At 39.4% G+C, this 13906-nt stretch overlaps 1 protein-coding gene across 11 annotated transcripts in view; it reads right to left on the bottom strand.

Moving 5' to 3' along the window:
- Positions 1-13906, bottom strand: part of RANBP17 (RAN binding protein 17) — a 370153-nt gene that overhangs the window by 132647 nt on the left and 223600 nt on the right. For 2 of the 11 annotated variants that reach the window (XM_089336197.1, XM_089336201.1), the window contains one exon: positions 12174-12439. The exons of the other annotated variants lie outside the window; for them this stretch is intronic. In XM_089336197.1, the coding sequence (XP_089192323.1) occupies positions 12290-12439 (150 nt within the window). In that variant the 3' untranslated portion in view covers positions 12174-12289. Of the gene's footprint in view, positions 1-12173; positions 12440-13906 lie in introns of those variants that run through there. 11 annotated transcript variants of the gene reach the window in all.

The following is a 13906-nucleotide window of genomic DNA, read 5'->3' as shown; positions in this document are numbered from 1 at the left end:
GGAAGAAGGGACCAATAACATCCAAGCTAAGGATGGTGATGGTTTTATAGAGGGGAGCTATAGAAATTAAACTTGGATAGCAAGTGGAGCTAGATTATGAAGGATCATAAATGCTAAAGAATTCTGGCTTGATGGGCAACAGGGAGGGTATTTAAGATGAAAGTGTTGCCTAGGATTTGTCTGATTATAGTGTGTATAATAGACCAGAGGAGAGCTTTTATCTTTCTGGGGCCCTTTTTTTCTGATACCATTACATATCCTTACCTACATATTCTGAGCTTCATATACACCTTACTATTTGGTATTTGGCTTTTCTAACTCCTTTTCAGCTAAATTTCTATTATACACATTTTTGAACTAAGATCACCCTCTTTCCTTATATACCCGGTTCCTTGGGAGAGTTCATCTGCTCTGAAGAGTTCAATAAACTATGTATGCAAATGACTCTAAATCCCAAAGTAACAGTTCCAAAAGTCAGTATTAAATGTAGCAAAGAGGGGATTGGTGCTGTGGCTTAGTGGCCCATGTCTGTGTCCTGGCTGCTCCTGTTCTGATCCAGCTCTATGCTTACATGTGGGAAAGCAGTGGAAGATGGCCCAGGTGCTTGGGTCCCTGCACCTATGTGGGACACCTGGAAGAAGCTCCTAGCTCCTGGCTTCTGCTTGACCAAGTCCTGGCCATTGTGACTATTAGAGGAGTGATCCAGCTGACAGAAGACCTTTCTCTTCCCCACTCTTTTTCAAAAATAAATAAAATCTTAAAAAAAAAAATTGGCAAAGAAACCCCTACCTGCCTCAATTATATAACTGTTAGGACTGGAAATTCAAAAGAAATGCCAATGTGGTAAAGTTTGGACAATTTTGGTTCTCTCCTTGAGCTAGAGGAAGGTTCAAGGTAGGCCAAGAACTTGAAGGAGGACATTGCTACTGCCTATGTTAATTATATAGGAACAGAATACATTATTTTGAATGAGCTGAATGGCTTATCTAATTAATTCAATATAATCTCTGATTAAGGTTCCAGCGAAGTAACATCCACCAATGACTGTTAACCTCAAAAAGTTTGAGGTGCAGCCCAGATATTTTCATTTTATTTGGAAAGCACACATGGGTGGGCTTACACACACACACACACACACACACACACACGGAGGTAGAAGATGGGTGGTGGAGGGGAGCAGAGAGAAAGAGAGAAAGAACTTGCATTCACTTGATTCACTTCCCAAATCCCTGTAATAGCCAGGGCTGTTAAGTGGTAATGGTTTTGTGTTTTTCTTTTTAAAAATATTTCATTTATTTATTTAATTTATTTATTCAAAAGGCAGAGAGACAGACAGACAGACACTGGTTGAAGCCTGGACTTGGAACTCAATCTTGGTCATCCACAGCAGTGACAGGGATCCAAGACTTGAGCTATCACCTGCTATCTACCAGGGGATCCACTAGCAGGAAGGTAATGTAGTTTAAGGGGTATCATGAATTTAAGGATTCCAGAAATTTTCAAGTCCTTTTCATATCCAGACCAAAACCAAACCAAGCTAAAACAACATTCAAAAGACGAGATACCTGATCTTCCCTTTTAAGTGTTTAATTCTCCACGCCCAATAGGCCTAGAAATTTCACAATGTATTTGATATCTATGGTCTATATGTGAGCTTAGCTCTAAACAAGTGAAATATAAGTATGGACTATATTTGTTAGCACTGGTGCTTTTAAATTACTTGAACTGAACCTCTACCTACTGCAGTTATGGGATCTGTTTTGTACAGATCACATTTCTGGATAGTGACAAAGATCATAAAAGAATGTAACAAGATAGCTAGCTATTTGTAACTACTATCCTGAAAGGCTACTAAAGCCCTGACTAATGGTGACAGATATATGCTTTACTGATAAAGCAAATCAGTTGCTGCAAATTTTTAGAAACAGGAGACACCTTGTGCCTTTTCTTTCTTTTTAAAGTAAAAACATTTTTGAAAAATCAGGAGTAGAGGACCAAATGCCAACAATTTCTCAATAACAAGAGAAGAAAATAAAATTTCTTTAAAACCTAGAAGAGTCAGGAATTCTAGAAACCAAATGGAACATACTTACTTACAACTAAATAAAATGGAACATCACTGATTTTTTTTTTTTTTTTGACAGGCAGAGTGGACAGTGAGAGAGAGAGACAGAGAGAAAGGTCTTCCTTTGCCGTTGGTTCACCCTCCAATGGCCACCACAGCCGGCGCGCTGCGGCCAGTGCACCGCACTGATCCGATGGCAGGAGCCAGGTACTTATCCTGGTCTCCCATGGGGTGCAGGGCCCAAGCACCTGGGCCATCCTCCACTGCACTCCCTGGCCATAGCAGAGAGCTGGCCTGGAAGAGGGGCAACCGGGACAGAATCCGGTGCCCCGACCGGGACTAGAACCCGGTGTGCCGGCGCCGCTAGGCGGAGGATTAGCCTAGTGAGCCGCGGTGCTGGCATCACTGATTTCTAATGCAGAAACTTTCTCATACTGAATCATCTCTTGGCTGTGATAAGTTTTTTTTAACCAAAGATTTATTAATTTGGAAGTCAGGGCCTCAGAATGAGAGTGAGAGGGAGAGACAGACAGACAGACTGATTTAACATCCACTGGTTCACTCCCCAAATGGCTGCAAAGGATAGGGATGAGCCAGGTCCAAACCAGCCAGGAACTGCATTTGGGTCTCCACATGCATGGCAGGGCCATCTGCTGCCTTCCGAGGTGCACTAGCTGGAGGCTTAATTGAAAGTGGAGCAGCAGTGATTAGGACCCGTGCTGTAAAATATGATGCCGGCGTCACAAGCGACTAACCTACTGTGCCACAACAGTGGCCCCATGATAAGTCTTTAAAGCAGTATGGAAGACCCAGAGAAATCACAGTTCAAATCTTCAGTCTTCATGTGACCCTAAATAATTTTCTCAACCTCTTTGAGAACCATTTTCTTTATCTATACAATGAGGATAATGTCTGCCAAACAAGGCTGAGGACAGGATCTGCAATAACGTAGGCAAAGTGCCTAATACAGTGCCTAGTGCATAATATAACACATTTTTTTTTATTGAGAACATCATTTACACTTCTAAAAAATAGCGAGGCTTATAAAGAATTATAAGTACTAAGTATTTTTTATTGAGAACATTATTTACATATCTAGAAATAAGTAGGCTTATACAGAATCAGCACCTCTCATTAAACTGTGTAACATGTTCATTTGTATAATGAGAAGGAACAATCACTGTACATCTGTTGTTAGTATATCTCACTATGACCAAGTATCTATTTAGGTAATTTAAATTTTGATGTTTTAGAAAAGCATTTTAATTACATAAGACATTGCCACTAAATTAAAAAGTAACTATTCTCTTGAGGATTATATAGGAATTCCCTAAAAGTGTGTGGTTTTTAAAGAGTAGCAAGCATTCGTAGTTCATTATGAACAAGAAAATTCCCAACTACTTTTAAAATGGCTGCCAGTAGGTAAAGAGGTCATAAAAGCAGATGGTTCAGGCTGAGTACAGAAAAGCAGGTGCTTAGCAAAGCAGAAGCACTTGCCAATTTGCCAGGGCTGCAGGTTCTTGTTCCCGGTTCACCTCCCCACTGAGGTATTCACTGGTGTTGGTGTGGTACATTCAATGGATGCCGAGAATGAACACTAAAAACCTACAAATCAAGAGCCTATGCAGAGATTTCTGTTACTTTAACATGGATTTTCCTCTTCTTGGCAAGGTTCTCTCACTATTTTAATCTTAAATGGTAGAAAAATTTCTTTCTCCAAAATTAAGACATATTCCTCAGATTTAAGATAATTATTTCTAAAAGACTACAATAAAGGGATATTAAGGACTAACTTATGGAACACATTAATATAGATAGATACAATCTAACTCAAAGCTTAAACCATATCTGCAAATTATATTTTACATTGCTCATGGACTATAAAAGAAGAAATTATCATAAATTAGCTTGTAGAAACAGAAAGCAATCATAGTATCTCTTTAAGACATATAGAAACAAATTAAACATTATGTCTCATAAACCCTTGAACTTTTATTTTGCCTCTGAACAAAGTTAGGAACTTCAAAGTACATTATGATATAATTTAGAGGACTGAAATTCAGTAACAGAATAAAATAGTCACGTGGTGACAGGATTTAGATGGGAACCACAGTTTTGTTCAGATTTTGTTATTGGTGGGATCAGAGATTTTTTTTTTAATGGGTAGTCATCTATATATCTATATATATATCTATATCTATATATAAAATAGGAAGGTACTTCAAAAAGTTTGTGGAATTAAAATACACATTTATTTTGATGCAAAACATTTTTTTAAATCCATGCATATAGTTCTTTCAAAATAGACATGTTTCAAATGGTGCTCGGAAAACTGGATTTCCACGTGCAGAATCATGAAGCAACCATGAACCTACTGAAGTAGGGAGGCATTAGGTTAAAATTGTTAGATTTGTGAACTAGAAGACCATGCCTTTGCCACGTCCCTGAGTGGCCTCATTTGCCTACCTGGCCACACCTGGGTGCCCACCAGCCAATCAGGTTAATTAACCACTCCCCTTTGGAAGTGGGTTAAAAGCCGGGACACGGTGTGGCCTGGCCTGCTCTTTTTCCCTGGCCTCTTGCTAGGAAGGGGCTGGCTGTAGCCCCGCGCCTCCAGGGCGCATGGCCTTCGGGCCATGTGCTCTAGGCTTCCTGGCCTAGATGCTCATCCACGTGGCTGGTTCCTGGTGCTCGGTATGAACCCCTATTTACCTCTCTCTCTTAAATAAAGCTCTCACTCTCCTATGCATCTTTCTCACTAAATAAAAGCCTAAAATGTACCATGCTGCCTCGTTTATCTGTGCCGGTATTTAGAATTCTTCTCTAAATATTAGGCAAGAACCCTCTTCGGCTTATTAATATTAGGGATTTAGTAATAAGCCCGTGGTGAAATCGTAAGGCACCCCAAATTCTGGTAGCACATGTGGCACCCCGGATAGTATTTCTAGGGAACTTTAAAGTGCCACATTTCAGTGTAAATTTTAGGGGGTCTTCTCTGATTTCACTATCTTACACCTTACACAAAAATCCACTCAGCACGGATTAAAGATCTAAATCTACAACCTGACACCATCAAATTATTAGAGAACATTGGAGAAACCCTACAAGATATAAGCATAGGCAAAGACTTCTGGGAAAAGACCCCGGAGGCACAGGTAGTCAAAGTCAAAATTAACAATTGGGATTACATCAAATTGAGAAGTTTCTGTACTGCAAAAGAAACAGTCAGGAAAGTAAAGAGGCAACCAACAGAATGGGAAAAAAATATTTGCAAACTATGAAACCAATAAAGGATTAATAACCAGAATCTACAAAGAGATCAAGAAACTCCACAACAACAAAACAAACAACCCACTTAAGAGACGGGCCAAGGACCTCAATAGACATTTTTCAAAAGAGGAAATCCAAGTGGCCAACAGACACATGAAAAAATATTCAGGATCACTAGCAATCAGGGAAATGCAAATCAAAACCACAATAAGGTTTCACCTTACCCCGGTTAGAATGGCTCACATACAGAAATCTACCAACAACAGATGCTGGCGAGGATATGGGGAAAAAGGGACACTAACCCACTGTTGGTGGGAATGCAAACTGGTAAAGCCACTATGGAAGTCAGTCTGGAGAGTCCTCAGAAACCTGAATATAACCCTACCATACAACCCAGCCATCCCACTCCTTGGAATTTACCCAAAGGAAATTAAATTGGCAAATAAAAGAGCTGTCTGCACCTCAATGTTTATTGCAGCTCAATTCACAATAGCTAAGACCTGGAATCAACCTAAATGCCCATCAACAGTAGACTTGATAAGGAAATTATGGGATATGCACTCTATAGAATACTATACAGCAGTAAAAAAAAAAATGAAATCCGATCATTTGCAACAAAATGGAGGAATCTGGAAACCATCATGCTGGCCAGCGCCACGGCTCACTAGGCTAATCCTCTGCCTTGCAGCGCCGGCACACCGGGTTCTAGTCCCAGTCGGGGCACAGGATTCTGTCCCGGTTGCCCCTCTTCCAGGCCAGCTGTCTGCTATGGCCAGGGAGTGCAGTGGAGGATGGCCCAAGTCCTTGGGCCCTGCACCCGCATGGGAGACCAGGAAAAGCACCTGGCTCCTGGCTTCGGATCAGCGCGATGCGCCAGCCGCGGTGGCCACTGGAGGGTGAACCAACGGCAAAAGGAAGACCTTTCTCTCTGTCTCTTTCTCTCACTGTCCACTCTGCCTGTCAAAAAAAAAAAAAAAAAGAAAGAAAGAAAGAAAGAAAAAGAAAACATCATGCTGAATGAATTAGGCCAGTCCCAAAGGGACAGATATCATATGTTCTCCCTGATCGGTGACAACTAACTGAGCACCAAAGGGGAAACCTGTTGAAGTGAAATGGACACTATAAGAAACAGTGACTTGAAAAGCTCTTGTCCTGACTGTTGATGTACAATGTAATACTTTATCCATTTTAGTATTTTTTTTTTTGTTTTGCTCTAGTACTATTGGTTGAACTCTGTAATCAACACACAATTATTCTTAGGTGTTTAAATTTTAACTGAAAAGTGATCCCTGTTAAATATAAGAGTGGGAATAAGAGAGGGAGGAGATGAACAGTTCGGCACTTGCTCAATCAGACTTGCCCCAAACGGTAGAGTTAGAAACGTGCCAGGGGATTCCAATGCAATCCCATCAAGGTGGCATGTACCAATGCCATCTCACTAGTCAAAGTGATCAGTTTCAGTTCACAACTGATCATAATGATAGGATTAAGAGTCAAAGGGATCACATAAATAAGACTGGTGTCTGCTAATACTAACTGATATAATTAAAAAGGAGAGAACGATGGGAAGCGGGATACACAGCAGACTCAGAATGGCAGATGTTCTAAACAGCATCCTGGACTCAGAATGAGCCCTTAAGGCATTCAGATCTGGCTGAAGAGCCCATGAAAGTATTTCAGGCATGGAAAGCCAAGACACTGTGGCAAAAAAATAAAATAAAATAAAAAAACAAACAAACAAACAAAAACCCTAAATGAAAGATCTCTGTGAGATCCCAGTGCAAAGAATGGGCCATCAATGAAGGAGGTACCTTTCTCTGAAGGGAGGAAATTCCACTTTGACTATGGCCTTGTCTAAAGAAGATCGGAGTTTGTGATCTGAAGAGGCTTCCATAACCTTGGCAACTCATGACAAGAGCCTCGGGTGATTACTGACGTCATAAACAAGAGTGTCAATTGTTAAATCAACAACAGGAGTCACTGTGCACTTACTCCCCATGTAGAATCTCTGTCCTTAATGTGTTGTACCATGTGAATTAACAGTATAACTAGTACTCAAACAGTACTTTACACTTTGTATTTCTGTGTGGGTGCAAACTGTTGAAATCTTTACTTAGTATATACTAAATTGATCTTCTGTATATAAAGATAATTGAAAATGAATCTTTATCTGAATGGGATGGGAGAGGGAGCAGGAGATGGGATGGTTGCGGGTAGGAGGGAGGTATGGGGGGAAAAGCCACTGTAATCCAAAAGCTGTACTTTGGAAATTTATATTTATTAAATAAAAGTTAAAAGAAATAGACATGTTTCACAAACTTCCTGAAGATTCCTCATGTGTCTACTTGGTACTTGTGAGACATGAGCGTAATTCAGACCTCCATGAAAGATCCAAGTTATTTCCAAGAGAGGTGAAGGGTGCAAAAGAGCAGATATTGGCAGATATCAACCTGAGAAAGAGACTTGTAGAGAGGCCAAGAAACTTGAGGTGATTTGAAGGAGTTGGTGAAGGCAGCATGTAAAGTCAGATAGCTTACACTTGGTAGCCACAGAACACATGATCAGGTTTACTTTACCAGCAATGCTTCTGTTAGGTGGCTCCTTGTTTTTGGTAGTTCCAGCAACAGGGATGATAATGATGATGACGACGATGTAAGAAGCTATCATTAACTAAAGTGCTCATTATGTGGAAGCCAGTATGCTAGATGCCTGTGTACCTTATCTTTTTGGTCACTCTATGAAGCAGGTAGACATCACTAATACAATTTTACCACTAAAGAAATTGAGGCTCGGAGAAGTCATGTGTCTGTTGAGTCACACACAGTTTTTGTATGTGACAGAAGTAGGACTCAAACTCAAATCACAATAATGCCAAAGACTACATTGTTAATCAGTAAGTTTTTATAAATAATCATGAAATGCTCTCTCTTTCTATATATATGTATATTAACACTAGACAGAATGATACTATAAAAATGCTTACAAAGCATATCTGATAGGTAACAGTTTCATATCCATTTTATGATCAAAAATTTACATTCTTAAAATGAATTTTCCCATATAACATTGAAGTTCTGTTAGTTTATTACTTTAGATAAAAAATTTGTTTCTTTCTAAAAATTGAGTGCATCATAACTTTATTTGTTCCTTTTTTTTTTTTTTTAAGAAAATGAAGCTAACAGCAAGTATGTATTGAAACATATTTGTCAGACATTGTGCTAAAACCAGAGTTTCTCATTTTAGTATTTTCCACATTCTAAGTTGGGTAACTCTTTGTTGGGGGGCTGGTCTTGTGTACTGTAAAATATTCAGCAGCACCCCTGGCCTTTACCCACTCGATGCCAGTAGCCCTGCCAAATGGTGACAGCCCCAAATGCCTTTAAATATTGTCAAGTGTCATCTGGGAGGTAAAATCTCCCTTGGAAAGAACCACTGCCTGTGCTAAGCAATTTACATATATGGATTAGTTTAATGCTCACACTTACCACAGGGCAGGTACTACTACTACTATTCCAGTGTTAGGAGGAATATGAGACAGAGCAAATTAGGTAAGGCAACAGAACTAGTAAGGGTAGAGTTGGAGATCAAATTTAAACAATTCGATTCTAGCACCTGTATTCTTACCCATTATGCTTTTCTTGAGCAAAATAAAGGTTTCTTAAAATTAAAAAAATAAGGCCGGCGCCGCGGCTCACTAGGCTAATCCTCCGCCTTGCGGCGCCGGCACACCGGGTTCTAGTCCCGGTCGGGGCGCCGGATTCTGTCCCGGTTGCCCCTCTTCCAGTCCAGCCCTCTGCTGTGGCCAGGGAGTGCAGTGGAGGATGGCCCAGGTGCTTGGGCCCTGCACCCCATGGGAGACCAGGAAAAGCACCTGGCTCCTGGCTCCTGCCATCGGATCAGCGCGGTGCGCCGGCCGCAGCGCGCCGGCCGCGGCGGCCATTGGAGGGTGAACCAACGGCAAAGGAAGACCTTTCTCTCTGTCTCTCTCTCTCACTGTCCACTCTGCCTGTCAAAAAATAATAAAAAAAAATAAAAAATAAAAAAAAAAATTAAAAAAATAAAATAAAATAAAAAGATTTCTCAGCCTTACAAGATTGTGAATGGAATACACAAATTCTCCCCTTCCCTACTGGGTTTTTTAAAATTTTAAATTAGTTTTTAATAGATTCAATGTACTTTGTAGATACAATTCTAAGAACATAATGATGCTCTCTTCCCCTCTCCCTTCCTCCACTTTTTGCTTCCACCCTCCTGACTTCTCCCTTTGTTTTTTTAGTTTTCAAGATAACATATTTGAAATCTATGTTATAGTAAAAAAGGCTTACCATGAAAAAAGACCCTAGTTTAGTGAGGATACCGACAACAGCTATAAACAATAACTGAATGGAAAAAAGACCATTTCACTCATATACAGTAAATTTTAAAATAATCACAGATTATTAAAACTATAGTTGCATAATATTCCTAACCACTGGTTTTACAAAGGTATAAAACAAAGTTTTACAAAATTATTTTCGCAGCAGTACTGATATATGTGGACATTCCTTTTTTTTTTTTTTTTAATTTTAGCTCCCACATATAAGGGAGAACATGTGGTATTTGTCTTTCTGGGTCAGGCTTATTTCACTCAACATGATGTTCTCTACTTATATCCATTTTGCTACAAATGGTAAGATTTCATTCTTTTTTATAGCTGAACATTATTCCATTGTGTATATACACCACATTTTCTTTATCCATTCATCTGACAATGGACCCCTTGGTTGATTCCAAATTTTGGCCAATGTGAGCACTGCTGTGATGAACATGGTAGTACAGGTATCTCTTTGACATTCTGTGTTCAAGTCTTTTGGGTATATACCTGGGAGTGGGATTGCTGGATCATACGGAAAGTCTATTTCTAGTGTTTTAAGAAATCTCCACACCATTTTCCACAGTGGCTACACTAACTTACTTTCTCACCAACAGTGTGTAAGTGTTCCCCTTTGTCCACATCTCTGAGTTTTGGATTTTAGCCATGTTGATCATGATGAATGATCTTTTTCATGTGGTTTTGGATTTGATTTGCTAGTATTTTGTTGAGAATCTTTGCATCTATGTTCATTAAGGACATAGGTCTGTAGTTTTCTTTTCATATCATGTCTTTGGTTTTGGTATCAAAGTAATGCTGGCCTCATAAAAAGAGTTTGGCACAGTTCTATCCTGTTAAGTATTTTGGAGTAGTTTGAAGAGTACTAAAGTTACTTCCTCTTTGAATATTTTGTAGAATTCAGTAGTAAAGCCATCAGGTCCCTGACTTTACCTTGTTGGAATACTTTTGTTTTTTCACATGCAGAGTTAGACAGTGAGAGAGAGAGACAGAGACAGAGACAGAGAGAAAGGTCTTCCTTTTCCATTGGTTCACCCCCCAAATGGCCCCTATGGCCGGTGCTGTGCTGATCCAAAGCCAGGAGCCAGGTGCTTCCTCCTGGTCTCCCATGTGGGTACAGGGCCCAAGGACTTGGGCCATCCTCCACTGCTTTCCCAGGCCACAGCAGAGAGCTGGACTGGAAAAGGAGCAACTGGGACAGAATCCGGCGCCCCAAACAGGACTAGAACCCGGGGTGCTGGCGCTGCAGGCGGAGGATTAGCCAAGTGAGCCGCAGCGCTGGCTGATGGAAGACTTTTGATTACTGCTTCAATCTCATTGCTTGTTATGGGTCTGTTTAAGTTGTTTATATCTGCTTGATTTAATCTTGGTAGATTATATGAATCCAGGAATTTATAAATTTTCTCCAGTTTATTAGCATATAATTCTTCATACTTATGACCCTTTGTATTTCAGTGGTGTGAGTTGTAATGTCTCCCTTTTCATATCTAATTTTGTTTATTTGTATTTTTTTCTTTGTTGGTCTGACAAGAAGTTTACTTTATTTTCTCAAAAAGCCAATCTTTTGTTTTGTTGCTCTTTTCTATTTTTTTTTTTTTTTTAGTTTCAGTTTCATTTATTTCTGCTCTGATCCTTATTATTTCTTGCCTCCTGGTTATTTTGGGTTTGGTTTGTTCTTGTTTTTCTAAGTTTTCAAGATGCATCATTAGATTTTTGAGACATTTCTTTTTTAATGTAAGTACTTAATGCCATAAATTTCCCTCTTAATATTACTTTTGCTGTATCCTGCAAGTTTTAATGTTTTTTCATTTTCATTTATTCCAAGAAAGTTTCTGATTTCTTCTTTAATTTCAATGACCCCTTGATCATTCAGTAGTATGTTTAATTTACAAGTATTTATGAATGTTTCATTGTTCTTCTAGTTTATTTTTAGTTTTATTCCTTTATGGTCAGAGAAGATACAGAGTATGATTTCAATCCTTTTAAATTCACTGAGACTTGATTTGTGGCCTAATATGTGATCTATCCTAGAAAATGTTCCATGTGCTGGAGAGAAGAATGTATATTCTGTAGCTGTTGGGTGAAATGTCTTGTAATTGTCTGTTAGGTCCATTTGCTTGATGGTATGCTTCAACTCCAATGTATCTTTATTGATTTTCTGTCTGGATGACCTGTCCATTGACAAGAGTGGTGTGTTGAAGTCACCCACTATTATTGTATTGAAATCTATCTCTCCCTTTAGGTATAACAGTATTTGTTGTATATATCTGGGTGGTCTTATGGTGGGTGCACATATATTTATGATTGTTATGTCTTCTTGCTGAATAGAAACTTATCAAGATATAATGTCCTTCTTCATCTCTTTTTTACAGTATTTGATTTAAAGTCTGTTTTATCTGATCTCAGGATAACTATGCCTGCTCAGTTTCAGTTTCGATTTGCTTTGTATATCTTTTTCCAACCTTTCACTTTTTTTTTTTTAAGATTTATTTATTTTATTTAATTTAAGATTTATTTATTTATTTATTTGAGTTACAGAAAGGCAGATACAGAGAGACACAGAGAGAGATCTTCCATCTGCTGGTTCACTCCCCAAATGGCTGTGACTGCTGGAGCTGAGGCAATCCAAACCCAGGAGCCAGGAGCCAAAAGCTGCTTCTGGGTCTCCCATGCAGGTGCAGGGGCCCAAGGACTTGGGCCATCTTCTGTTGCTTTCCCAGGCCATTAGCCAAGAGCTGGAAAGGAAGAAGAGGAGCTGGGACTCGAACCAGCACCCATATGGGATGCCGGCACTGCAGGCAGCAGCTTTACCCACTACACTAAAGCGCCCCCCCCCCCAACCCTTCACTTTCAAGCTGTGTGTATCTTTGTTGGTGAAGTGAATCTCTTGCAGGCAGCATATATCCATGGATTCTCGTAAATGTTAATATATTTAGTTTTACCTATTTGTAAAACAGAGGGAAAGAGGGAGGAGGGGGTAAAGAGAAAGAGAGAAAGAGAGAGAGAGTGCGAGCGAGCGCACATCTTATCTTCTATCTACTGATTCACTCTGCAAATGCTTTCAATAGCCAGGGCTAGGCCAGGCTCAAGTCAGGAGCCTGAAACTCTACTGGGTGGCAGGGTTGAGTCTTCAACTGCTGCCTCAGCCTGCTGCCCCACTAATGCCCATCCCACCCTCTACTGGTTTAACTTGCTACTATTATCTGGGAAAAAGTTTGAAAGGGTAAGGACAATCACTGTGGTACAGTGGTTAGGCCACCACTTGGGACATACTCCCTGTCAGAGCATGTGGTTTGAGTCCTGGCTACTCTGCTTCCAATCTAGCATTTCTGCTAATAGGCACCTTGAACAGTAATAGATAATGGCACAATTTTGGGTCCGTGCCACCAACGTGAGAAATCTGAATCAAATTCCTGTCTCTTCACTTCACCTTGCTCCAGCCCGGGCTGTTGTGGGCATTTGTGAATTGAATCAGTGGATTGAACATATCTCTCACTTCTCTCTCTCTGTTGCTGTGCCTTTCAAATAAAAGTAACATTTTTTTTAAAAGTCTCCTGAAAAAAATAAAAAATAAATAAAATAGAAACAAGGCTCTATACCTCTAATTTCCCTGCCTCTTTTTCTTTTTTAAACTTTTATAAAGAGAACAGATGTTATATTTCACAGATATAATTTTAGACATAATCACACTTTCTACTTTCCCTCCTTTCCTTCTCCTTCCTGTCTTTGTTTTCTTTTCTTTTTTGTGATAACACACTTTCAATTTACTTTATAATCACAGGCTTACTCCTCCACTAAATAAAGAATTCAACAAGTAGAACACAGCAAAACTGCTATTCCGTAGGAGTACAGACAAGGGCTATAAACAATAATAAAATATCAAGATGTCAATTGCACTCATATACATTTCATTTTTTGTACTTTAGGTATTAGCTACCATAAATCAAGAAAACACTATATTTGTCTTTTTGGGTCTGGCTTATTTCACTAAGTATAATGGTATCCATTTTGCAGCAAAAGACAGGATTTTGTTCTTTAAGGTATAATATTTATAGAAGTTCTCACCATTTGTGGGGTTATGAACTGTTTTGTGAAACTGATCAAAGATATGGACCCTCTCCCAGGAAAATATAAAACAAATCGCTCTTGGTTTTTTTTTTTATATTGAGGGATTTTTATGCAGGATTAATTTCTGTCCTAAC

This window comes from Oryctolagus cuniculus, chromosome 6 (assembly GCF_051225735.1).
Source record: "Oryctolagus cuniculus isolate XC-2025 breed Fujian yellow rabbit chromosome 6, ASM5122573v1, whole genome shotgun sequence".
Lineage (NCBI taxonomy): Eukaryota > Metazoa > Chordata > Mammalia > Lagomorpha > Leporidae > Oryctolagus > Oryctolagus cuniculus.
This window is presented reverse-complemented; position numbering and strand designations above follow the sequence as displayed.